This window comes from Boleophthalmus pectinirostris, unplaced genomic scaffold (assembly GCF_026225935.1).
Source record: "Boleophthalmus pectinirostris isolate CB_2022bp ecotype Guang Dong unplaced genomic scaffold, ASM2622593v1 HiC_scaffold_18, whole genome shotgun sequence".
Taxonomy (NCBI): Eukaryota; Metazoa; Chordata; class Actinopteri; order Gobiiformes; family Gobiidae; genus Boleophthalmus; species Boleophthalmus pectinirostris.
Genome location: NW_026571133.1, coordinates 217684 through 244172, shown reverse-complemented (window position 1 = coordinate 244172; position 26489 = coordinate 217684). Strand labels below are relative to the sequence as shown.

Sequence of the window (26489 nt, the reverse complement as noted above, 5' to 3'; positions counted from 1 at the left end):
GAAATCTTTTTTAATTGATGAACTCTTTCTTTTACAAAATATTATAATATTATGAACAACCTGAAACTTTAAGAAAAATACAATTTCAACACAATGTTTTAACATGAACTTGGTTAAAATTAACTTGTAGAAATAGGAAAAAGTCAATTTTTGTTGTAAAATCCTGCACTCGGCTCCACTTTTCTCATGTTGGACATTTTTCTGATGAGGGTGTCACGGTCAACAGTCAAAACGATCGTCCTTTAAGAGCGTTTGGAAAGAGACAAGTCTTCATTTGTGCTGCTCTGGTGGGAGGGGCCACGTACAGAGACACTGCTGTGATAAACACCACAGAAAATTAACAATATTTTAATAGAAAATAGAATTAAAATATTTTAGTAGAAAATCAGCCGAGGGCCAGATTAAAGTTCTTGGAAGGCCGAATCTGGCCCCCGGGCCGCATGTTTGACACCTGTGGTCTAGACATTGTTGTTGCCATATAAACAAATGACCCAGACTTGATTTACAAATTGCTGTTTATCATAATCTGTGGTAAAATAAGTGTAAATTGTATAAGGCGACACAGGATATAATAATGCCTCTACCAAAATATGGTGAAATCGTATGGTCAAAAGTCTCTCAATAATATCGTGGACCATCACAATATATCGAATCACAAGTTTCTTCGCTTAAATTCATTGTTATGGTGCAGCAAGAGCTAAAAAAACAGAGGGAACTACATAGACCATGATCCTTTGCTCCGTTTCAGTGCAGACGACAAGAAGAAATAACAGTTCTGACACTTTTAAGTCTTAGTTCTTCGAGTTAAGTCTTGTCGAGGCATTTTAAGAGCAAAAAGTAGCTTTCACATATTCACAATTTCATTAGTCTCTATAAAATATCGCAATAAATATCATATCGTGAGATGTAAATCGTGAAAATATCATACTGTGAGATTTGGATATTGTTACATCACTACTCTCTGCTTGTAATGTTTGTCACTTATTGCCCCGTATACTACAGTGCACTACAAATTTAAAGGTGCATTGTGTAACTTTTCTGGTGGAGGGTCCGTCACCTGCTTGTATCTTTGGATATGTCATTGCTCTGCCTAAAATATTCCACAGTGGGACATTAAACAGCACAACTTTACCTTTATAAAATTACAGCTCAAAAATACTCAGAAAGACAGGCGTTCTGACTAGAGATGGGCATTCGTTTAAATTTTCTTAATCTATTGTCGGGAGAATTAATGATTAATCATTAACGTTTTCATATTAAAATGATCATCATTATTATTACTATTACTAATCTAAAACATAAACACTCTAGAGCCACATCAGCCCGTTTGACATTATAATGTGTTTAACTCTTTCCCCCCTGGACGCCGACTAGGAACAACCCATACATATGTTACTAGTTCTACCCATAGAGCATAATTGCATAAAAGAAAACAGACTTCCACGAGTGATTATAAATGATTTTTACACTCATGAACTTAATTGTAACACAGACATATTTGTATCTCTGGAAACCTTAGACTCTGAACTATTCATTTATGGATGTTTAAATGTGATTCAACTCATTTACAGGTTTATAACAGCTCACTGAAAATGAGAGTTTACCTGGTCAGGTGCAAACTCGAAAACAAAAAACTACATTCAGCATCTGATATCTGCATGTTCTGAGTACTATATTCATAAAAAAAATAAAAAATATACTTTGTCAAAGTATTTAAACAGATTTCATATCACCAGATACAGTATAGCCAAGTGTGCACCTGTTTTTACCTGTTGTTCACCTGTGTGCACCTAATAATTTTTTTTCCATTTAACTTATTCAACTAATTTAGCTTATTATAATATAATAATATAATAATAATAAAACTTTTCCCCGTCAGTGTGTGTGTCCAGTATTTGTCATCTTGGTTATTTTCTCATGTGCAGAGCTCCACATAAGAGTTTGTTTCTGTAGTGATTCTGTTATACATCGCATCTTGGAAAAAAAGACTGAAATATTTTAAAGGACTGCCTGGGCAAACATCCAGATTTCAGGGCAATTTTGGTTCATAATCGAGTATAAAGCTCAGATAGTTTGTTGGGATATCGCAGGACTCCACACAGACGCATCAGCGGCATTCTCACCTTCTCCCCGAAAGTCCGTCACTATCGCTGTTTTCCACTTTATAATCAACTTCAACATCATCACTTTGAAATCTATAAAAGTCACTTTCTCTAAACTTATCCATAAAATACGTCCGCTCCTCATTATTTCTAAAACTGTGCGCCGCAGCGCCGCGATCTTTCCATTGCACGTGTTTCGTGTTGTGTTTTTTCCGGAAGCTACCATCGTCACTACTTCGATTAACTTCGGAAAAAATCGGCGAAAACATATCCTTGAATCCTATTGGTCAGTCTAGTGTGGGTTGTAGTGGCCCCCACCGATCACAGTCTCTGTTTAAATGTGAAAAACCGAGCCATTTCTAAAGGTCGTCAAATCTCGTCTTTAGTGAAACAGCGGAGGTGTCAAAAGTCGTCATTAAGGGTTCAGGGGGGTCGTCAAATGTCGTCTTCATGGGGGAAAGAGTTAATGCAGCTTTGACACATTTGTTTACGTTTTACAGAAATGAAACTTAAAACCACATGACTCATTTGCATAAACTCATTTCACTCGCTTTATTTATGTTGGGCACTTTATTTATTTTGGCTTCTGTTGTGATGAAAAGACTGAAAAGTGTTTTGTCTTTTGGACGCATGTGACTCCACTTTATGTTGCAATAACTCAGATACTGTGTTTACATGCGTCATGATGAAACTGGGACACTGAGGTGCTGTAAACACACTCACTAATGTGGGACTGAGACACAACTCCAGTGTTTGTGTCAGACGCAGACTCGTCTCCTCACACTACACACAACAACATACATTCGGGTTGTCGATTAAAAATGAACGTGATCGATGAAATTCTTAATGATCAATTACCGATTAGTCGACTAATCATGTGCCCATCCCTAATTCTGACTGTGAGCGAGGTCGCCTCTCCGCAGATCTGACAGAACATTCCAGGCAGAGCAATGACATATCCACAGAAACATGCAGATGACACTCTCCACCAGAAAAGTTACACAATGCACCTTTAAAGAACATGTATTATGCAAAATTAACTTTTTTAATGTATTAGGGTTTTGTTTTTTGGTTTTTGTTTTAGTTTTTAACCATCGTTTATTGTTGTCCCTAGTTAAATACATACTTGGAGTTGTAAATTACTTAATTCACGCTTTCATTAATCCATTAACCTGCAGTTTGCACTTTGCATATTGCCTGTTTTGTTCCGTCATTGATAAAAAGTCTGTGCTTCACCTGTCCAAAAAACATCACTGGACTCTTTCTATGGTCAAAATGTGCTAAAAACAAGAGTATAAGAATACAGTATCACAATGCAAGTATAAAACAAGATTATTTTGCAGTTTTTCTGGTGTTGCCGTGACGATAAACTCTGCTATGCCCAGTTTATAAAAGGGGGAAAGTATCTGTATGTGTGTATCCTGTTTAATGGCATTTAGCTCCCGTTTAATCCCGACAGTGGTTCTTTTGGCTCATTCCCGAGTCCTCACAGCGGCTCGGTCTGTAATATTATGTAATGAGATTGTAGCCGACTGGCCCAGATTTTCCTCTTCATTTAGCCCGACCTTTGGAGACAGCTCCTCTACTACAGACTCACGACGCAAATGATGAGAAGGATTCACGAGAAACTGAGTCAAAATGCACAAAAATACTCATCAGACTTATAGTTTTAATGCGTACAGTGGATTTAAAAGTGCACTATGTCACTTTTCTGAAGGATGGTCCTCTACATGCTTTTAGATATTGTTGCTTTGTCTGGAAAATCCCACAGTATGGCATTAAAGGGCCCTTCTCATGCAAAATCAACTATTCAGAGCTTTCTAACCTTTTAAGAGTGATGTGTGGGCCTTGTATTTGTCGCCCATGTGGTTTTTAGATTGATTCAGCGTTTTGTTTTTGTTTTTTTTAACAAATTGCAACGTATTTCTGCCACCCTTCTAAAGCCAGGTCTAATCTATGTCTCAAACAGGATTTAACAGCAAACCAAGTAATCCAAAGTATTCAGATTACATTACTCACTTTAAGTAATTTAATGGATTCCGTTACAAACTACATTTTGAGGTCTGTAATCTGTAATCTGTAGGGGAATACATTTTAAAAGTCACCTTCCCAACACTGTGTTCAGTTGATGTGGACGCGGTGCTTGAGCTTCGTGCTCCTCAAATTCCTCGTCCGATTCTGGGTCCAACACATGCGGCTGAACGCGCTGTATCTCCATGATGAATAAAAGTTTATTCCTGCCTCTATCAGGGTGCACGTCTGTGTCCCCCTCCCTCCCTGAGATGGCGGAGGAAGGGCGGCTCACTCAGAGCCTACGTCACGTTTGGAGGGCGGAGCCTGTGCTTTCTCAGGACGGGCAAGGGGAGGAGCAATAGTCGGACTTTCATAGTTCCTGGTCTGTGACTGTCTCCAAGAAATCAGTAAGATTTCAGAACTATTGTGTAATGGATGTTCCAAAACCCAAATTGTGCTTCTATATGTGCAGAAGATACAATGTGAAAAGAGTTATTTTGCATGAGATGGGCCCTTTAAACTTGTGTATCTCCATAGCGACAAACCATTAAAGTCTCTTTCCAAAGCGAGGAGAAAATTCAGTTTGTCGACCGGACCGAAGTTATTTTGGTTGAAGACGTTTCACAGTTCATCCAAGCTGCTTCTTCAGTTCTGGTCAGACGCTGGTGGACACTTCCTTATATCTGTCTGCAGGGAGGAGCTAACTACACTGAAACTACACTGAAACTAACGCACACTTGTTTACAGTTTCTGTTTGTTAGTTCGGCCTGTTGACCTGTACAGGGTGTGGGGTCTAATTAACAGAACAATTCATGGTCATAATGGAGCTTCCACACCTCTGGACCTGACCTGACTACACCTGTTGTTCTCTTGTTTGTTTTGATTCAGGTTTGAGGATGGAGTTGTAAATAGGAGATAGATGGTGTCTGACTCCTCCATTTCTGTTTATAGAATGATTCTCATTCTTAACAATAATGTCTTCTTTCATTCTGCTCTCAAACCAATTCTTTTCTCTGGCTAAAATCTGTACCTCACTGTCCTCAAATGAGTGTCCTGAGGCTTTTATTTGGAGATGAACAGCAGACTGAGGTCCTGTGTTGCTCTCTCGTCTGTGTCGGTTCATCCTCTTGTGAAGTGGCTGTTTTGTTTCTCCAGTGTCGCGGTCACGTCAGTCTTCACCGCACTGAATGGAGTAGACCACATTGTTTTGTCTGTGGCTCGGTGTTTTGTCCTTTGGGTTGGACCAGTTTCTGTCTTAAAGTGTTCGTAGGTTTGAAATAGACCGGAAGCTCATGTTGTCTGAAAATCCCCTGTAGTTTTTCCCGAAACACCAGCCACGTACGGAATAGTTCCCCCCTTTCTCCTGGGTTCTGATTCTCTGTTGTCCTGTTTTTTAGTTCTCTTGGTTTTGTTGAAGGCCCATTTTAGGCAACAAGACCAAGAGAACTAAAAAACAGGACAACAGAGAATCAGAACCCAGGAGAAAGAGGGTAACTATTCTGTACATGGCTCGTTGTCGCTATTTCTGATTGTGCTTGTTTAAGTTGAAACTTATTAAAAACGTTAATATGTTGTCGTTTTTTTTGCCGAGTATAACATTAAAAGGTAAAGTGGTGATTGAAAAATGTAATGTGTTAGCACTTATAGACAGTGTTGGGGAGTAACAGATTACATGTACCGGAGTTATGTAATCAGAGTACAAATTATGAGTAACTGTATTCAGTTACAGTTACTGTTTCAGTGAGTGGTAATTGGATTACAGTTACTTTGTTAAAATAAATGGATTACGATCTTTTCTTTTTTTTTTCCCCAGTAATTCCACTCATTCCCGGAAAACAAGGTCTAAACCAGGTCTAAAACCAGGACTAAACCAGGACTAAAACAAGACTAAAACAGGACTAAAAGCAGGTCTAAACTAAACAGGACTAAACCAGGACTAAACCAGGACTAAACCAGGACTAAAAACAGGACTAAAACAGGACTAAAACAGACTAAACAGGACTAAACCAGGACTAAAACAGGACTAAAACAGGACTAAAACAGGACTTTAAACAGGACTAAACCAGGACTAAAAACAGGACTAAAACAGGACTAAAACAGGATTTAACAGGATAAACCAGACTAAACCAGGACTAAAACCAGGACTAAACAGACTAAAACAGGACTAAAACAGGATTTAAACAGGACTAAACCAGACTAAAACAGGACTAAAACAGGACTAAAACAGGACTAAACAGGACTAAACCAGGACTAAAACAGGACTAAAACAGGACTAAACCAGGATTAAACAGGACTAAACCAGGACTAAACCATGCTGGGTGGACGTGTCTCCTCCTCTTCTATCAATAATATTTTTAATACGGTTCAGTAAAGTCTGGGCTTTTTATTTTCTTTTATCAGACAAAACATCTTATGTGAAGATTTCCTCATCTTTGCTTCTCTACAGCAAATCAAGTAATCCAAAGTAATCAGATTACGTTACTCACTTTAAGTAATTTAATGGATTACGTTACAAACTACATTCTGGAATATGTAATCTGTAGGGGAATTACATTTTAAAAGTAACTTTCCCAACACTGCTTATAGAAGTGTAATACTCCCTCTTTAAGATAAAAAGTGATATAAGTAAAGTTGTATTAGTGTTGCATACAGATTATTAAGTACACTTTTTCTTTGTTTGTATTTCAGGCTTCGAGAGAGTGAAAGAGGACCTGCTGCCACTGCCTTTGAAAGAAGACGCTCACTCCATTTCCAAAAGCAAGGTAAACAAGCCGCACGTAAGGCTCTATCTGCCTTTAATCCCAGGGTGTTTGTGCTCGGATTCCGTTTTAATGTGAATTTCAATGAGGCGGGAGCGTCCGGGGCTGTGTCTCCTCTTCCTCGCTGCAGACTTCAGACATGAGTCATCCCCCTGATCCGCTCTGAGCTCCGGTAAAGCTGCGCCGTGTAACTTTTCTGGCAGAGGGTCCAGTCAGAATGTTGTTTTTCCAAGTATTTTTGAGCTGTAAAACCACCTGTAATTCAATAAATGTAAAGTAGAGATGTTTAATGTCACACTGTGGAACATTCCAGGCAGAGCAATGACATAATCATATAGAAATAAGCAGGTGACGGACCCCTAACCCGAAAAATTCCATAGTGCAGCTTTAAGCAGGAGTTTGATCATCTTCTGGTCAATTCTAAAATATTAATGTGATGCTGAAGCAGACCAGGCCGCCTCACTCTTCCTCCACTGACGCCATAGCAACAGTTTTGAAAAATGTAATTGATGCAGCTGACCAGAAAGACCTGACTTAGGCTGCGTTCAGACTGCAGCCTGAAGTGACCCAAATATGATTTTTTGGCCTCTATGTTCCTGTATCTGATCTTTTAATGTCAGTCTGAACAACACGATCTGATTTTTTCAAATGTGACCCAGGACACTTGGATATGTGCTCCTGAAACTGATACATATCTGATCTTTTGACATGTGACTTCAGTCTGAACGGCCAAAGTGCATTCATCCACCTACACGTTATCAACAAGACACAAACGTCACTATTCTGCGCTGAAGTAGAGAAAATTGTTAATGAACTCAGTGTGACTGAAGTGAAGCACATCACCACTCACCACTCTTGTCTCCGTCTCCACATCCACATGTTCCTTTCAACGGACGTCGCTGCCGCTGCCCCACAAAACACCACGACCAAAAACCTCGTCCTTCTCCTTCTCAATCTCCTCCTTAAAACAAGTAAGTTGTTCATGTTCTGGCTCCGGTACGAGAGGAACTTTAAAATCTCCAGGTGCTCGATGCTGCGTCCATGTTTGGACAACTTCTGTAAACACAGAGACGCTCGCTGCGGTTGACGTCGTCGTGTCTCCAGTGTCACATGTGGGACACTTTTGGGCCGTTTAATGTTCACACTGGAGTCACATACAAGTCACATTTCACTGGAAATGTGAACGACCTCGCAAAAACATCGGATTTCACAAAAAAAAATTGGAATTGAGTGTTAAGCCCTGCCAGTCTGAACGTAGCCTTAGACCCCATTTACTCTGAAACTAATCCACGTATCACCGTATCGGAAACGATCTGCATCCAGACATGTAGTTTCGGTGTTCACAAGTCTTCCCTATCCACACAGCTTTGAGCACATTTGTTAACATTTTACAGAAAAAAACTTAAAACTGCATGGCTAATTTACATAAACTAAGAGCTCCAAAAAACAGCTCTTTCCTTGTGCGCTGATGTGGTTCAGTTTCTGTCGGACTAAAGGACACGACTCAGTGGAATATGAGTGTTCTTTCTGTGACAGAGGGATGTTCTGCTGATGGTGAGTCTGTTCTGTGTTTCTGTCGTGTTGAAGATGGTTCATGTAAAACTTTTCAGAGATTATACGTCTGCAGGTCGTACACACAGACACACGTTTATATGAATGGACATATATTCTAGCCTCTTAGTGTTTTGGCGGTGAATTACTTAGACGTACATCAGAGTATCAGTGTTTTCAGGCGTCCACACGGTGCCGGATCAGATCTGTACTCAGATGAATTTGTGGGAGCTGGAGGCACCAGATCGTTCCGTCTCTGGAGCCGTTTTCAATCGGATTAGTGTGAACGAACACTGCATCCACAACCAAAACAACTCTTAATATGTACTAGTGTGGACGGGCCTTATTTGGAAGTATAAGATCAGCTGATTAGTACATACAATACAATACTCACATACAGACAGACCAATATATCCTTTGGCCGAGATATCAGACCAGTATTTGTCCTTTTTAGTGCATCAGCTGGCGGCCAGAAATCCCACACTGAGGTCGATATTTTGTTTGGCTCGACCAGCTCCATAAATATGCATGAAAAACATATGTGTAAATGTTATGCTTAAATCAATAGAAGCTTCACTAATACGTGGAGTGGGTAATACATTCAATAGTTTTCTGACTTGACATACTTGTACCTCTCCTTGAGTAATATTTCTATTGAAGTACCAGTACTCTTAGTTGAATAAAAGTTGTGCTTCCTCTTCTCATTTTGAGTCCCATATTTTTCGGACTATAAGTCGCTCCAGAGCATAAGTCACACCAGCCAAAAAATGCATAATGAAGAAGAAAAAAACATATATAAGTCGCACTTTTTAGGGGAAATATATTTTATAAAATCAGAGACCAGGAACCGACATTTCATTTTGAAAGTCAAGTTGTAGTAAAAACAATAGAAGAGAGAACAACAGACTGTTAACGTCACATATGAACAGTTCTTCAGATAAACTATAACATAAACAACAGAACAGAACAAGTTTAACAAACTCTCCATCTCACTCCAAATCACTAAATCCATTCAATTCTTCATCCTCGGTGTCACTTCTGAGCAACTCGGCCTTGACCTCCGGAGGTAAACAGAGTGTCACTTCCTCTTCTGTGTCGCTGTCGTCAGACTCAGCATCAGTTCCAGTTAGAATTATTCGGGTCTTTCTGAATCCCGACAGGATGGTTTCGGTGTCACTGAAGTCCAGGCTTTGTCCATCCATCCAGTGACTTCAGGAAAGTTTCATGGTGCATCCTCCCGGTGTTACAAGTTTCTCTCTCACTCCAAACTTTCTTTCTGCTGCTCGATTACCATTTTCGGCTGCAGATTTCACAACTTGCAGCTTGTAATCTGAAATTTTAATATATACCGTATGTTCCGGGCTATTAGACGCACTCTTAAGCCTCTAACCGCATCAAAAAACGACCGTGCGCCCCACAATCCAGAGCGCCCCATACACGAATCCACTCGGGTGTCCCAGCACGACTTCAGTAAACTACAAAGCCGCACCACCCGCAGAACACACAAACACACACGGAGCAGACAGCGACCGCACGGCAAAACACACCCACAGACACACTCATCACTCCACGCCGACGAGGAACAGAACGAAGGAACAAACCGAAAAAGCGAGTGCAATGTGCCGCTTCTAGACACGACTGAATAACTGAGTCACTGCGAACACGCCGACAATCCGTTGGTCCCAGACAGCACCCTCCCTACACGCCACAACTGAACAAAGCCCAGAGTCACCGTGAACGAACAAACAAACAAAACCACTCACCCATCACACTGTTGTGTTTCCTTTAAAGTCCAGTGCGGTTTATTTGTGAAAAAAGTTCGAAAATAGACCATTTAATGACAGTGCGTGTTATAATCCAGAGCGACTAATAGTCCCGAAAATACGGTAAGTCGCACCCGAGAATAAGTTGCAGGAAACACCCAAACCATGAAAAAAAGTGCGACTCATATATATCCAAAAAATACAGTAAATCTAAAGTGACAATATGAAATCATCTGAACATGTGTTTCTCGCTCTGCTCCTTTAAATCTGATTTAGTTTCAGTTTCAGTTTGTGCTCCAGAGTCTGTGAATTATGTAAAGTTTCTAGTGACGGATAATAGGTGACAAAAATGCAAACGCAAGCGATGCATTTTTCTGACATTAATTTAACAAACGTTGGCGGTGCAGCTGCTCGGTGAATACGACGAACTGAACATCTCCTGTTTTCTTTTTCAGTCTGAGACAAAGTTGTACAATGGCTCAGACAAAGACGTGTCAGCCTCCGGGGGAAAACTCACCAAGAAGGAATCGCTCAAGGTTTGTGCTTTTTAATCCTGTTTAAATGTATTTAGACGTTAAAGATGCAGTGTGTAACTTTAACAGTGTTGGGAAGGTTACTTTAAAATGTAATCCCCTACAGATTACAGATTACACACACCAAAATGTAGTTTGTAACGGAATCCATGAAGTTACTTACAGTGAGTAATGTAATCTGAATACTTTGGATTACTTGATTTGCTGTAGAGAAGCAAAGACGAGGAAATCTTCACATAAGAAGTTTTGTCTGGTTTAGTCCTGTTAAATCCTGTTTTAGACCTAGTTTAGACCTGTTTTTGTCCTGGTTTAGATCTGGTTTTAGACCTGGTTTAGTCCTGGTTTAGACCTGGTTTTAGACCTGGTTTAGACCTGGTTTGGACCTGGTTTATACCTGGTTTTAGTCCTGGTTTAGTCCTGGTTTAGACCTGGTTTTAGTCCTGGTTTAGATCTGGTTTGGACCTGGTTTAGTCCCAGTTTAGACCTTGTTTAGACCTGGTTTTAGACCTGGTTTAGATCTGGTTTTAGACCTGGTTTATACCTGGTTTTAGTCCTGGTTTAGATCTGGTTTAGACCTGGTTTAGTCCCAGTTTAGACCTTGTTTAGACCTGGTTTTAGACCTGGTTTAGATCTGGTTTTAGACCTGGTTTAGACCTGGTTTAGTCTGGTTTACTGGTTTAGACCTGGTTTATACCTGGTTTTAGTCCTGGTTTAGTCCTGGTTTAGATCTGGTTTGGACCTGGTTTAGTCCCAGTTTAGACCTTGTTTAGACCTGGTTTTAGACCTGGTTTTAGACCTGGTTTTAGACCTGGTTTGGACCTGGTTTAGTGTCTGGCAATGAGTGGAATTACCGAAAAAAACAGGGATACAGCCCAAAATGTGAAAACAGGAAAATCCCTCTGTGTAATCCATTTATTTCAACAAAGTAACTGTAATCCAATTACCACTCACTGAAAGAGTAACTGTAACTGAATACAGATACAGTACTATATACTATACTATACTATAATTTGTACTCTGATTACTGGTACATGTAATCTGTTACTTCCCAACACTGAACTTTAACTAGACACGTTTATTGATATATTAGATGAAAACAGAGCTGTTGTAAAGTGTTAAAGATGTTTCTGCTTTGTGTGTCCATCGCTCATTCATTTAAAAGTGCATTTATAAAACGTGCTGCTGTTGTTTTCACGTCTGACTGAATCATTAAAGTGTCTCTGCGTGAGTGAGACACACGTTCAGCTTTGTGGCTGATCCGTCTCGAAAAGGTTGCGTGTCCAAATTTACAAAAACAACAATAAATCATCAGGGCGACCGTCGCTGAGAATAACAAACAAACACGACATCAACAATCTGCTTTAAAATCACCAGACAGAGGAAGATATCATCAAAACAGCAACAACGTTAGTGCATTTCAGTGTTTATCAGACCTTTAAATTCTTTATAATTAAACACCAGCGGCATGTTTATCTGCTTTTCAATCAGAGAAACTTTTACTGCCGATGTCACTGAACGCTTAATAGGAATTTGCTTCAGGATGCTGCAACATAAAGTAATGAGTGTGTTTAAATGCACATCAGTATCACAGTTATTATCCATATCCCGGTTATGTCAGTATTCGGGATCTGCAGTTTACATGTGCGCTGAGAAACCGGGACACTCATATCCCCCCGAACATGATCAAATGGAGTATCATCCCGGTTTCTTGACATAATCAAGCGCAAAAATGAACTAATTAAATTGAATAAACCAGGAAAAATAAAAATAACAGCGCTAAGGAGCGATGATCCACTGTACGGATCAAACCGAACGTTTCCAAACAGCAGATTCTTAATTAAAATCTTCTGCATAAATAAACCCAACTTTACAACATATAAACCACAACCACTACAGAGCCCGTTTGATAATATAGAAGCTTTGCACCGTCACGTGTCCCTATAGCAACGGTAACTACGCCGCCATGACACCGGGCACACTATGGCATTGACTTCAGCAGCATCAGAGAAACATGGGCAGGTTTTGTTGTGTATTTGGTTGTTCTAGACGCTCTGAAAGAGATAAAACGATTCGTTTCTTCATTATTCCTCTGGAAATTACTCATCAGGATCAAACAAGGGAATTATCGAAAAAAAAGACGTGGATTATGGCTAGAAAACATAAACCGCGAAGAGATTTCCTATGTTACCATCAAGACACCCGAAGTTTCATCAAGGTATTTGCTATTTAAATTGTTTCATAGTTTATTTAATGAAAGAAGCACATTTACTGAACTAAAATGTCATTAATTTATCCAGGAAAACCTGCACTAGTTTACGATTCAACGAACGCTATGATCAACATGACGCACGAGTCGAAGAGTCTGTGAGCCGAACCTCGAAAGAATCGACCATGAAAAGATCCTCGCGAACGTTAGAAAGATCCGCTCGCAAAAAGAGATTAATTCTAGAAGACATAGTTGTGGATAAACAAGACAATAAAGAAAACATGGATCCTACGACGAGTGACATGTTTATATGTGCGCTGGAAGATACAGTTTCTACTGCCACTCACACTGCAAATGTTTTCTTTTTACATTTTAGTTCAGTAAATGTGCTTCTCTCATTAAATAAACTATGAAAACAATTTAAATAGCAAATACCTTGATGAAAGTGACGTGAGTGTGTCTTGATGGTACCATAGGAAATCTCTTCGTGGTTTATGTTCTCTAGCCATAATTCCCTTTTTTTTTTTTTTTATAATTCCCTTGTTTGAGCTCCTGTTGAGTCATTCCCAGAGGAACAGTGAAGAAACGAATCATTTTATCCCTTTCAGAGCGTCTAGAACAACCAAATACACAACAAAACCTGCCCATGTTTCTCCGATGCTGCTGAAGTCAATGACATATCGTGCCCGGTGTCATGGCGGCGTAGGTACCGTTTATGTCCCTACTGTTGTGATGAAAACACTGGACACATGTGAACTCAACTTTATGTCGCAGTATTCAGGATACTGCATATTACATGCCACAGTATCCCGGTTACTATCGGAATATACAAGCTACAGTATCCCTGTTTCTCATGACCAGGATACTGCCTTATTCGAGATACTGAAACCGGGATACTGCGTTTACATGCACCATGATGAAAGCAGGATACTCAAAAAACCCCATCATACCCGGGACACTGATGTGCATCTAAACACACTCACTGACTAATAATTATGGACGGACAATATCGACCGAGTTTTTCTATATTGGTCGATATTTGTGGACATACCAGTTTGTCAAAGCCTGATCCCGTCAGATCTCAGAAGTTCAGCAGGTCTGGGTCTGGTCAGGACTTGGATGGAGACACTGGGAATTCCAGGAATCACAGGAGGAGCCAGTGGCAAAAACTGCCGTTGTGTCCTTAGGCAAGACACTTCGCCCACATTGCCTAGTATGAAAGTGGTGTGTGTGTGAGTGTTGGTGGTGGTTGGAGGGACCGACGGCGCAGGTTGGCAGCCTCGCTTCTGTCAGTGAATGAATAATGAACTGTAAAGTGCTTTGGGGGTCTTGAAAGGTGCTATATAAATACAATGATTAATTCATTAATTGATATTTGATACCGATATATATTTTTCTGCACTGTCCCAGTCTCTGTCCCAGTTTGTCCTCCGTTTGTTTCGCTTAATGGGTTTTATAATCCAGTGCAACAGAAAAACAGAAAGACATTTTGGTGTGTGTGTGAACGAGGCCAGTGCAAAACTAACAGTGCAAATATATAAGTATAGTTGAAGTGAGTTATTACAGTGAAATGTGTTAAAATTTACACTACTGGGAGCAAAAAAATAAAAACTACTGCAAGAGAATAAATGTATACAGTTTTTTTATTTTATTTAACAGTATGTTTGTGCTGTTTCAGGTGCAGAAGAAGAACTACAGAGAGGAGAAGAAGAGGGCGACTAAAGAGCTGCTCAGCACCATCACCGACCCGTCTGTGATCGTCATGGCCGACTGGCTCAAGGTTCAGTTTATTTACATCCAGACTGTATTTAATAGGAAATTAATAAAATAATCATGACAATAAGACAGGGAAATAAGGCCTGAAGTTTTATGATTTTATTGGAGGGGAAAATTGCTCTAATGAAATAATTGAGAGGATATCTAAGGATGTTTAAAGGTGGGTTATTTAAAACAAATCTGTTTCGCAAAATGGACTTTTCAGAACTTTCACCCGAAGTGTATTTGGGGTGTGTGTTCATGTCAGATTATAGCATTATATATAAAAATAAAACAAACTCGCACTATTTACAGAGACTATGTGCAGTTCGACAAGAGGCTCATGTTTGTACAGACATTCATCAGTAACATGTTAAAAAAAGCAGACGTACAGACTTTTAGAAATTCTTTTCCAGTGTTCCAATGTAAACTCTCCTGTACTGCACCAGTTCATGTTACATACGACAAACCCAGTGTTTCCCACAGATCAAGTAACATTGTGTGCCCCTCAGAGGGACCTCCTTTGTTTCTGGCCCATTTATTGTATTTGGGGGAACCCTGGTCAGTCTACCCCCCGACTGTGGGCTTCGTTAGGGTTCCGAGTGTCAGGAGGTGCGCCCGTGTAGTAGAGATGCGCGGATGGTGGTTACATCCGCAGTCGGGCGGATGACGTGACGAAAAATAATATTTTAATTAAATTCGAGCGGGTGGCGGTTTCACTACTCAAATAAAAAATTCTGAACTCGGAGCAAATGGGAGGAGACCGAGCGGATGGCGGGCGGGTGCGGTTTTGAAAACTGGTCAAAAACTGTGGTTGCAAATGGATAGCGGGCGGATGATGAGTTTTGCGATGCAGTTGCGGATGAAAAAGTAGACCATCCGCGCATCTCTACCGTGTAGACCGTCGGGTGACTGCAGGCGAAAGGACCGGTGCAGAGCTCCGCACCCCACGGGGCTCAGCGGCCGTCACCCTGTCGCACTTTGTAGACATCCTGCTTCACGAGATGCGTGGGAGGAACGTTTTCCCGGGCAGAGAGAGTCTAGCCAGGCTGGCGCCACCTAGTGCCACCGTTTAGTTTCTCTCCAGCGACTAGATCAGGAATCAGAATACACTAGATGGTTTGCAAGAACCCCGGAAGTGCAAGTTCGAGCACCAGCCAATCAGCGAAGAGTGATATATTTAATGTTGTCAACAATTCCCGAGATCGAGCTGGAATAAAGAGAATGTTCAGTGAATCCCCCCCACCACGGCCCAATATTTCCACCGTCCCGGGACACTCCGGCTCTGATTTTGATCCCCATTCTACTTCCCCCGACTGTTACAAGGAACAGATGTGATGTTTCATGATCAACAAAGATCTCACACATCCTGCTACAAAATATTTATAAGCTTCTAACCCCTTGTAGCTTTTCAGTTCTTGGTTGGTGCAGTACAGTGTCAAATTAATTAAGTCGTTGTATATATCTGGATACTAAAGGATTGTGCACAGAGCGAGCGTTGATTAAACAAACAAAGCGTCCATCGGAACTAGATCGGGATTTATTTCACAACCCAGGAGGACGACTTTAGCTTTATACTTTTCTAATGACGGTTGATCTAACGAGCTGGTGATTTCAGACAGTTTTATGTTGTTTGCAATGTTTAAATTCGCAATGATTGTATTGAAATAAACTGAATAATCCCAGTCTTGCCCTCCAGTACGGCCGCCAAAACATTAAATCACATGACTGCCACGTCACACGCAAATCCTTAATAAGAAGAGTGGCATTAATTAGCATTGTTGTGTCAGATTTGGTAAAGTTGGATTATTTTTCTCAGTCATGTTCATGTTGACGCTCGGTCTGGTGTGTAGATCCGGGGAACGCTGAAGAGCTGGACGAAGCTGTGGTGCGTGCTGAAGCCGGGCGTCCTGCTCATCTACAAGACCCACAAGAACGGGCAGTGGGTGGGCACCGTGCTGCTGAACGCCTGCGAGCTCATCGAGAGACCCTCCAAGAAGGACGGCTTCTGCTTCAAACTGTTCCACCCGCTCGAGCAGAGCATCTGGGCCGTCAAGGTGAGACAAACTAACACACACGCACACGTTCAAGGTAAACAAAACTAACACACACGCGTTCAAGGTAAACAAAACAAACACACACGCGTTCAAGGTAAACAAAACAAACACACACGCGTTCAAGGTAAAACAAACACACACACGCACACGTTCAAGGTAAACAAAACTAACACACACGGGTTCAAGGTAAACAAAACTAACACGCACACGTTCAAGGTAAACAAAACAAACACACACGCACACGTTCAAGGTAAACAAAACAAACACACACACGCGTTCAAGGTAAACAAAACAAACACACACGCGTTCAAGGTAAACAAAACAAACACACACGCGTTCAAGGTAAACAAAACAAACACACACACGTTCAAGGTAAACAAAACTAACACACACACGGTTCAAGGTAAACAAAACTAACACACACACGTTCAAGTAAACAAAACAAACACACACGTTCAAGGTAAACAAAACAAACACACACACGTTCAAGGTAAACAAAACAAACACACACACGCGTTCAAGGTAAACAAAACAAACACACACACGTTCAAGGTAAACAAAACAACACACGCGTTCAAGGTAAACAAAACTAACACGCACACGTTCAAGGTAAACAAAAACAAACACACACACGTTCAAGTAAACAAAACAAACACACACGTTCAAGGTAAACAAAACAACACACACACGCGTTCAAGGTAAACAAAACTAACACACGCGTTCAAGGTAAACAAACAACACGCACACGTTCAAGGTAAACAAAACAAACACACACACGTTCAAGGTAAACAAAACAAACACACACGTTCAAGGTAAACAAAACAAACACACACACGTTCAAGGTAAACAAAACAAACACACACGCGTTCAAGGTAAACAAAACAAACACACACGCGTTCAAGGTAAACAAAACAAACACACACCACGTTCAAGGTAAACAAAACTAACACACACACGTTCAAGGTAAACAAAACAAACATACACACGTTCAAGGTAAACAAAACTAACACACACGCGTTCAAGGTAAACAAAAAACTAACACACGCGTTCAAGGTAAACAAAACAAACACACACGTTCAAGGTAAACAAAACAAACACACACACGTTCAAGGTAAACAAAACAAACACACACACGTTCAAGGTAAACAAAACTAACACACACGCGTTCAAGGTAAACAAAACTAACACACACGCGTTCAAGGTAAACAAAACAAAACACACACGTTCAAGGTAAACAAAACAAACACACACGTTCAAGGTAAACAAAACAAACACACACACGTTCAAGGTAAACAAAACTAACACACACACACGTTCAAGTAAACAAAACAAACACACACGCGTTCAAGGTAAAACAAAACAAACACACACACGTTCAAGGTAAACAAAACAACACACACACACGTTCAAGGTAAACAAAACTAACACACACGCGTTCAAGGTAAACAAAACAAACACACACGCGTTCAAGGTAAACAAAACTAACACACACACGTTCAAGGTAAACAAAACAAAACACACACGCGTTCAAGGTAAACAAAACTAACACACACGCGTTCAAGGTAAACAAAATAAACACACACACGTTCAAGGTAAACAAAACTAACACACACGTTCAAGGTAAACAAAACAACACACACACACGTTCAAGTAAACAAAAACAACACACACACGTTCAAGGTAAAAAACAAAAACAACACACACACGTTCAAGGTAAACAAAACAAACACACACGTTCAAGGTAAACAAAACAAACACACACACGTTCAAGGTAAACAAAACTAACACACACACGTTCAAGGTAAACAAAACAAACACACACGTTCAAGGTAAACAAAACAAACACACACACGTTCAAGGTAAACAAAACAACACACACACGTTCAAGGTAAACAAAACAAACACACACACGTTCAAGGTAAAACAAAAACAAACACACACGTTCAAGGTAAACAAAACAAACACACACGCGTTCAAGGTAAACAAAACAAACACACACACGTTCAAGGTAAACAAAACAAACACACACGTTCAAGGTAAACAAAACAAACACACACGCGTTCAAGGTAAACAAAACAAACACACACACGTTCAAGGTAAACAAAACAAACACACACACGTTCAAGGTAAACAAAACAAACACACACGTTCAAGGTAAACAAAACAAACACACACACTGTTCAAGGTAAACAAAACAAACACACACACGTTCAAGGTAAACAAAACAAACAAGCACACGTTCAAGGTAAACAAAACAAACACACACACGCGTTCAAGGTAAACAAAAAACAAACACACACGTTCAAGGTAAACAAAAACAAACACACACACGTTCAAGGTAAACAAAACAAACACACACGTTCAAGGTAAACAAAACAACACACACACGTTCAAGTAAACAAAACAAACACACACACGTTCAAGGTAAACAAAACAAACACACACGTTCAAGGTAAACAAAACAAACACACACACGTTCAAGGTAAACAAAACAAACACACACACGTTCAAGGTAAACAAAACAAACACACACACACGTTCAAGGTAAACAAAACAAACACACACGTTCAAGGTAAACAAAACAAACACACACGCGTTCAAGGTAAACAAAACAAACACACACACGTTCAAGGTAAACAAAACAAACACACACGTTCAAGGTAAACAAAACAAACACACACGCGTTCAAGGTAAACAAAACAAACACACACGTTCAAGGTAAACAAAACTAACACACACACGTTTCAAGGTAAACAAAACAAACACACACGCGTTCAAGGTAAACAAAACAAACAAATCTAACTCTAGTCCTGGTTTAGTCCTGGTTTTGTCCTGGTTTTGTTCTAGTCCTGGTTTAGTCCTGGTTTTGTTCTAGTCCTGGTTTGGTTCTAGCTCTAGTATGGGTTGAGTCCTGGTTTGGTTCTAAAATCTAGTCCTGGTTTGTTTAGTCCTGATTTAGTCCTTGTTGAGTCCTGGTTTTGTTCTAGTCTTGGTTTAGTCCTGGTTTTGTCCCAGCTCTAGTATGGGTTTGGTCCTGATTTAGTCCTTGTTTAGTCCTGGTTTTGTTCTAGTCCCGGTTTAGTCCTGGTTTTGTTCTAGTCCCGGTTTAGTCCTGGTTTGGTTCTAGCTCTAGTCCTGGTTTTGTTCTAAACTCTAGTCCTGGTTTAGTCCTGGTTTTGTTCTAGTACTGGTTTTGTTCTAACTCTAGTCCTGGTTTAGTCCTGGTTTTGTTTTAGCTCTAGTCCTGGTTTAGTCCTGGTTTGGTTCTAGTCCTGGTTGAGTCCTGGTTTGGTTCTAAACTCTAGTCCTGGTTTAGTCCTGGTTTTGTTTTAGCTCTAGTCCTGGTTTAGTCCAAGCGAAATCCTGGTTTAAACCTTTGAAATTCCTCTTTTAAAACTTCAGTGATCCAGTATTAGACTTGGTTCATTTACAGTAACAACTTTATTTATTTATAAAACCCTTTAAAAACTTTACATCTGTCTAAAAACATAAAAAACAACAAGACACGAGACACTAAAGTTAATTAACAACAACAAATGCACATCTCACTTGTTAAAATCCAAGAGAAAATGTGTGTTTCTAGTGAGGAGTGATTTAAAAACAGGCACAGACTGTGTTTTTTATGTTTAATAATCTGTGTTAGTTTGACTCAGACTGTGACACATGTGGCCTTTTCTCTCTGTTTTCCGCACTTGTGTTTTGTCCGTCTGTTTTAGTGTCCGTCTGGTTCAGATTTCGCTCTGGCCCTGAGTTTTTCGAGCTTTTCTCTTTGTGAAATGTGACAAACAAATGAAAATCTCTTTTGTATCTGACCTCTTCTTTTATGAAAGATTTGAAATGAAGCTCTGTTAGGTCCATCCACACAGACGAGGACACTTTCACATGGACTGTAGGGGTGTGTGTGTGTGTGTGTGTGTGTGTGTGTGTGTGTGTGTGTGTGTGTGTGTGTGTGTGTGTGTGTGTGTGTGTGTGAGACTGTAGAATCGGTCTGTTACGATTCAGTCCAAACAATTCATCCCGATACTAAAACAAAGGACAGTGTATTGTGATGTAAAGTGCTGCACCGATACCAGGATCAGACAACGGTCCAATACCAGGTGCCAGTACTCGTCCTCATACTCGTCAATGGGCTGCCAATACCAAGACCCGATACCATGAGCCGATACCACTGTAACTAGGGTTGTCCCGATCACGTGATCGGAAATCGGCGCCTCTCAATCCGGACTCGGCCGTTATGGTCCGATCAGGCATTAGGCAAGGCAAGTTTATTTGTACAGCACAATTCATACACAAAGTAATTCAAAGTGCTTTACAGAATAAGAAATACATTAAAATCATAATAAAAACAAATCAAAACATAAATAATCATGAAGATTAAAATTAAAAAAGAGAGACATAAATTGGAGAGAAGAGTGCGGAATGAAAACCTTTCAGTTATTTGCACAGTTAAACAGAAATGTTTTGAGTCTGGATTTAAACAGCGTCACAGAAGAGTCTGTCTCACATGTTCAGACTGTTCCAGGTTTTAGCTGCATGAACCTGAAACTCTGACTCCCCTTGTTTAGTCGTGACTCTGGGCACCAGCAGGAGTTGGTCCCTGAGCTCCTCAGAGTGTGAGATGTTCATGTGACACTAACATGTCACAGATGGACTTTGGTGCTCGGACATGGAGACACTTGTACAAGCAGAGCTGCTTTAAAGTCTCTGAGCCACAGGAGCCAGAGCAGAGACCTGAGCACAGGACTTATGTGCTCGTACTTCCTAGTTCGAGTCAGGACCTGAGCTGCAGCGTTCTGGATGTTCTGGATGTTCTGGATGTTCTGGATGTTCTGGATGTTCTGGATGTTCTGGATGTTCTGGATGTTCTGGATGTTCTGGATGTTCTGGATGTTCTGGATGTTCTGGATGTTCTGCAGCGTCTCACAGCTCGTTTGGAGAGACCAGTGAGCAGAACATTACAGTATCTAACCTACTGGAGACAAACGCATGGATAAGTTTCTCCAAGTCTGATTTAGACAGTAAACCTTTGATTTTTGCTCTGTTTTTTAGATGGTAAAAGGCTGCAGATGTTATTGATTTGATGTGGCTGTTAAATTCAAGTCTGAGTCCATTATTACCCCGAGATTTCTTGCCTGATTTGAAGGTTTTAGAGAGAGAGACTGGAGGTGATGCTGACTGCTGATTAGATAAATAATATACATATATAACACACAGCGCACACAGGACACACAGTACACAAGTTTGTTTTGGGGGTTTTTCGGAGGCGCGGCTGGATTTGCTCAGGGACGTCCAGTCAGCGTGACTGTCTGTCCCGGCGCCTGCTGAACTAGAGGTGCTGGGACTTTTGGGTCGTGTCGTGCTCGGGAGCTGTTACCTGTGGTTCTGTGGCCTGTGTTCACACCTGCGCGGCCGATGGCGTCATCGCATGGTGCTGTTTGTTTGCATGTTTGGATGCAGTTGGATGGAGTTGGGGCTTTTAGCGGGGAGGGAGGGAACAGCGTCATGAAGTGTCTACTGAGCGGTGGGACTAATGTTGCTCCACTGTGGGTTTGTGGATGTGGGGGCAGTACGGGGGGAGTGGGGGCGGTCGGGGGAGAGAGGCTCTGGAGCTTCTGTCATCTTATTTTTATTTGGTAAGATTTTGTATTATTTGGATTTCATAGACTGGACTCCCCCCAAACCTCCTGGATCTTATTCTTGTTTTATAGAAGTATCGGATCAGGACTCGGTATCGGCAGATACTCAAAATCAAATGACTCAGATTCAGGGGCAAAAAAATGTGATCGGGACATCCTGAACTGTAACACTCACAACTTCCTCTGAGCTGAGCTCCAGCAGAGCGGAGACCATAAAGAAGCACATTCACTGTTCTCCACATTCATCTCACCTTTAATCACATGTGACTGTATGTTTAGGACTCTTACAAGTTTTTATTTTTATTGACAAAGGATATCAGCACTGTGTTTGTGTTGACGATGGTAGCATGTTAACATGCCAAGTGACACTGGTGATGATTTACTTGATGCACTTACGACTTACACATGCATTGTGACTTGTTGCACCTGACGAGCTTTTTAAAGAGGTGTGCAGCAGGTTCATACTGGTCAAAGTGTGACTGTGGTAAAAGTAAGAAAACGCTCACTGTTATGAGTATTTGTCTGTGAAGGTGAAGTGGTAAAATATTAAAGCTGCAAGTGCTTAACTAAATAAATAATATGGCCGTTATTTCTAAATACAGTGATTTTAGTAGAAATCTAAAACAGACTCTTAGATCGTGCTCTAACATGAAACTAGGTACCATAAAAACACAATCAAATTAATTCAATTTATCACTGTAATCAAACCCCTGTAAAAATAATGCCTGGTATTGGTATCGGTACTCAGTATCGGCGAGTACTTGTTTTGGAAAAAGATGTTGGTGAATCCTATTGATTTATCAAGAATTCCCTTTAATATTATGATCGTACTCCTTCACGAGAATAAAATTTGGTGAAATAATCTTTAGAACAGTCAATGGAAAAACATTACTTAAAAAAAAAATTTGATTCAGACACATTTTGAAACGATACTAGATTTATGCTGTGAACTGAACTGATTCTTTTTACACCTCTAATAAACTGTCTGTATAAATGGCTCCATTTCACTTTCTGTTGAAAAACCGTCAGCTCTTTCTGTACCTGCTGCTGTCAGACACATCATTTTGGTCTTAAAACGTTCATATTAATGTTCTCTACATAATCCTGGTGTCATTATTTCCCCTTAACGTTAACCATAACCGAACCTGTCTTCAGTTTGTGACTTTGTGTTTTCAGGGTCCTAAAGGAGAAGCGGTGGGCTCCATCACTCAGCCTTTACCCAGCAGCCACCTCATCTTCAGAGCCGCCTCCGAGTCCGACGGTAACAAACAAAACCATTTAATATGTCTTTATTCTGCTCGAGAAAATGTCCACCAAAGTATCTGACAACGGGAATTATGTTGTCTGAGTTGATCTTGTATCGGGGCTAAAAGTGCAGGTGGTAATTTCGTTTGGACAGTGAAAATAAATGTGTTTCTGCTGGAGATTTTTAGTTTTATTTTGCTTTTCTGTCACTCCACCCCAGTTTAACTCATGTCTGGAATGTTTCACAGTGTGGCATTAAACCTTTCTATCTTCACGGAGACCAAATCAGACTAAGCTACAGGTCAAATCTGTGGAGAGGCGACCCCGTTCACAGTCAGAATGCTGTTTTTCGAGATATTTCTGAGCTATAATACCTGTATAATACCTGTAATTGAAGCGTCTCCTGCTTGTCTCTTTGGAGGTTGATAAGTTTAATGCCAGACTTTGGAACATTGCAGGCAAATCGATAACATCTCCATGGCGATGTCGGCTGCAGTGCGAGAGTGAGACTGGGGTCTGGTTTAATTGGAGACTGGTTGAGATTCTGGAGATGGTGCAGTGCGCAGAATAATGAGACAGAGAGTTTGATCTGAGCCTGAAGAGAAAAACCACAGCGGACGAGATCGAGGGCAGCCGCGGAATACAAAAACTCTGACGCAAGTCCAGAAACGTCCAATGCTTTAAAAAAAAACCAAAAAAAAACCCTGGGCCTGTCCAACCGTTACCACAGTGAACATGGACTAAAGATCCAATACTGCACAACTGCCACGTTTACATGGGAGCTTTAATTCAGAATAAAAATAATTTAATTCTGAATAAAAAATAATTCCGCTTTAAAAAGACCATGTAAACCAGACGTATCAAACTCAGGCGCAGGGGCCAAATTTGGTCCATGATATAATTATATTTGGCCCACGAGATCATATCAAATCTGTATTAGAGCTGCCCACTGTCTGCAGATCGACTATAGGGACATTATTTATTTAAAATTTTGTTACTTTTTTTATATTCTGCTTGTTCTGGATTCAGTGTTTAAGCAAAACTATTATTAAACATTTATTTTAATAAGAAAAGGTTTAACGTTACTTATCTGAAAAGAAGCGAAAACATGCAGATGTTGTTGAAATTTTTCAATAAATATTTCGTTTGGCCCACGACTTAGTCCCAGTTTTTAATTTTGGCCCAGTGTGAATTTGAGGTTGACACCGCTGATGTAAACGTTTATTCTTCTTAAAAATAATTCCGGTCGTTCAATCGAGAGGTGCAGAAGACAAACAGACTGAGCTGCACTTTCTTGTTCTTGTGGTTTTACAGCAACATCACGTCTTGGTCTCTTTGCAGTGGAAGGTGTTTCTTGGTGAACAGTTGGAGCCTTTCACTTTGGCGTTGACTTTTTAAATTCGTAACCAAGGTTGAGTGAGGAATCGGGATTTTGTTTTGTTGTCGCTCCACGTATAAAATGTTCTCTGTAAACTCAGGATGATTTCTTAGACAGTTAAATGTTTCCTTTTTGGTTCTTCCTGTGGATCAATCCTGCCCATCACCTTCACCTTTCACTATTTTTCAATTCTGTTGGGAAGAGAAACAGTTTGAACAGAGGTTTGCAGTCACACACATCTGATTCACTTTTGCAGTTTATGGAGTTCGCAAACTTCCGAAGCCCGTTTCTCGAGCTGTTTTCCGCTGTTAGGATCCAACAACCACACAATTACGATGTCCGAATCCCAAATCCTAAAATATGACAATATCAGAACTAGAAACAAAAGTGATATGGTTCAAAAGACTTGAAAAGATCGACTTTGTCAATAGACACATCCCACTGGGAAAACAAACATTGCGGTTTGATGCTCACTTTTTCTGAGAACCCTTCCCAGTATGAATTGCGCGATGACCGGAAGTCCGAAATTCAGGATGCATGTATAGAGCCGTCTGGTCACCCTAAACAAGCCTCAGAAAGAGCAGTTCTTACAGTTTGCATCGCACTCCCATGTTGTTGACCACAGTTGTATCAAATCACTTTATCGCTGGGTAAAAACAACGAAAGTGTGGTGTGTCCTAGGCCTAAAAAAAGCGTATGTTAAACTCTTAAATACTAAAATCCTGTTGTCTCTTGGTGTGTAGGCCGCTGCTGGATGGACGCTCTGGAGCTGGCTCTCAAGTGCTCCGGTCTGCTGAAGAGGACCATGATCAGAGAGGGCAAAGAGGAGCCCACTGTGGCCACGGGAGGAGAACACTCCATCAACTTCTACAGCCTCCTCAGGGCGCACAACTTGCAGTAAGGACTTATACCTTTAAAAAGTCAAAGTTCTAAGTCAGTTTTATTGTCGAAATTACGTTCCTCTCCGTCCCATGTGTAGACAAGACAGGACAAACATGAAAGTACAAGACAGGACAACATTTATGTACACAGACACAATAAATAACATCATCTATAACCACGACAGTCACCATAAAGAAATAAATTAAGATAAAAACACAATTTAGAGTTAAAAACAGTTTTTCTATGACGTTAGAGGTGGTTTGTGTAACTTTTCTGGTGGAGGGTCCGTCTTCGTAGAGACGTTGTTGTTATTGTTTTGTCTGGAATGTTCCACAGTATGGCATTAAACCTTTCTATCTTCATGGAGACCAAACCAGACCAAGTTACAGGTCAGATCTGTGGAGAGGCGACCCCGCTCACAGTGAGAATGTCTGTATTTTTAAGTATTTTTGAGCTCTAAAACCAGCTGTGATTGAATAAATGTAATGTACCATATTTTTCGGAGTATAAGTCGCTCCGGAGTATAAGTCGCACCGGAGTATAAGTCGCACCGGAGTATAAGTCGCTCCGGAGTATAAGTCGCTCCGGAGTATAAGTCGCACCGGAGTA

The 26489-nt window shown here is 40.6% G+C and overlaps 1 protein-coding gene across 1 annotated transcript in view; it reads left to right on the top strand.

Annotated features, from left to right (window-relative positions):
- The window catches only part of osbpl8 (oxysterol binding protein-like 8), a 246558-nt gene that overhangs the window by 187659 nt on the left and 32410 nt on the right, over window positions 1-26489 (top strand). Inside the window, 6 exon segments of the mRNA XM_055153241.1 lie at window positions 6804-6877; window positions 10644-10724; window positions 14606-14707; window positions 16536-16739; window positions 23552-23636; window positions 25742-25895. Of these exon segments, the coding sequence (XP_055009216.1) occupies window positions 6804-6877; window positions 10644-10724; window positions 14606-14707; window positions 16536-16739; window positions 23552-23636; window positions 25742-25895 (700 nt within the window).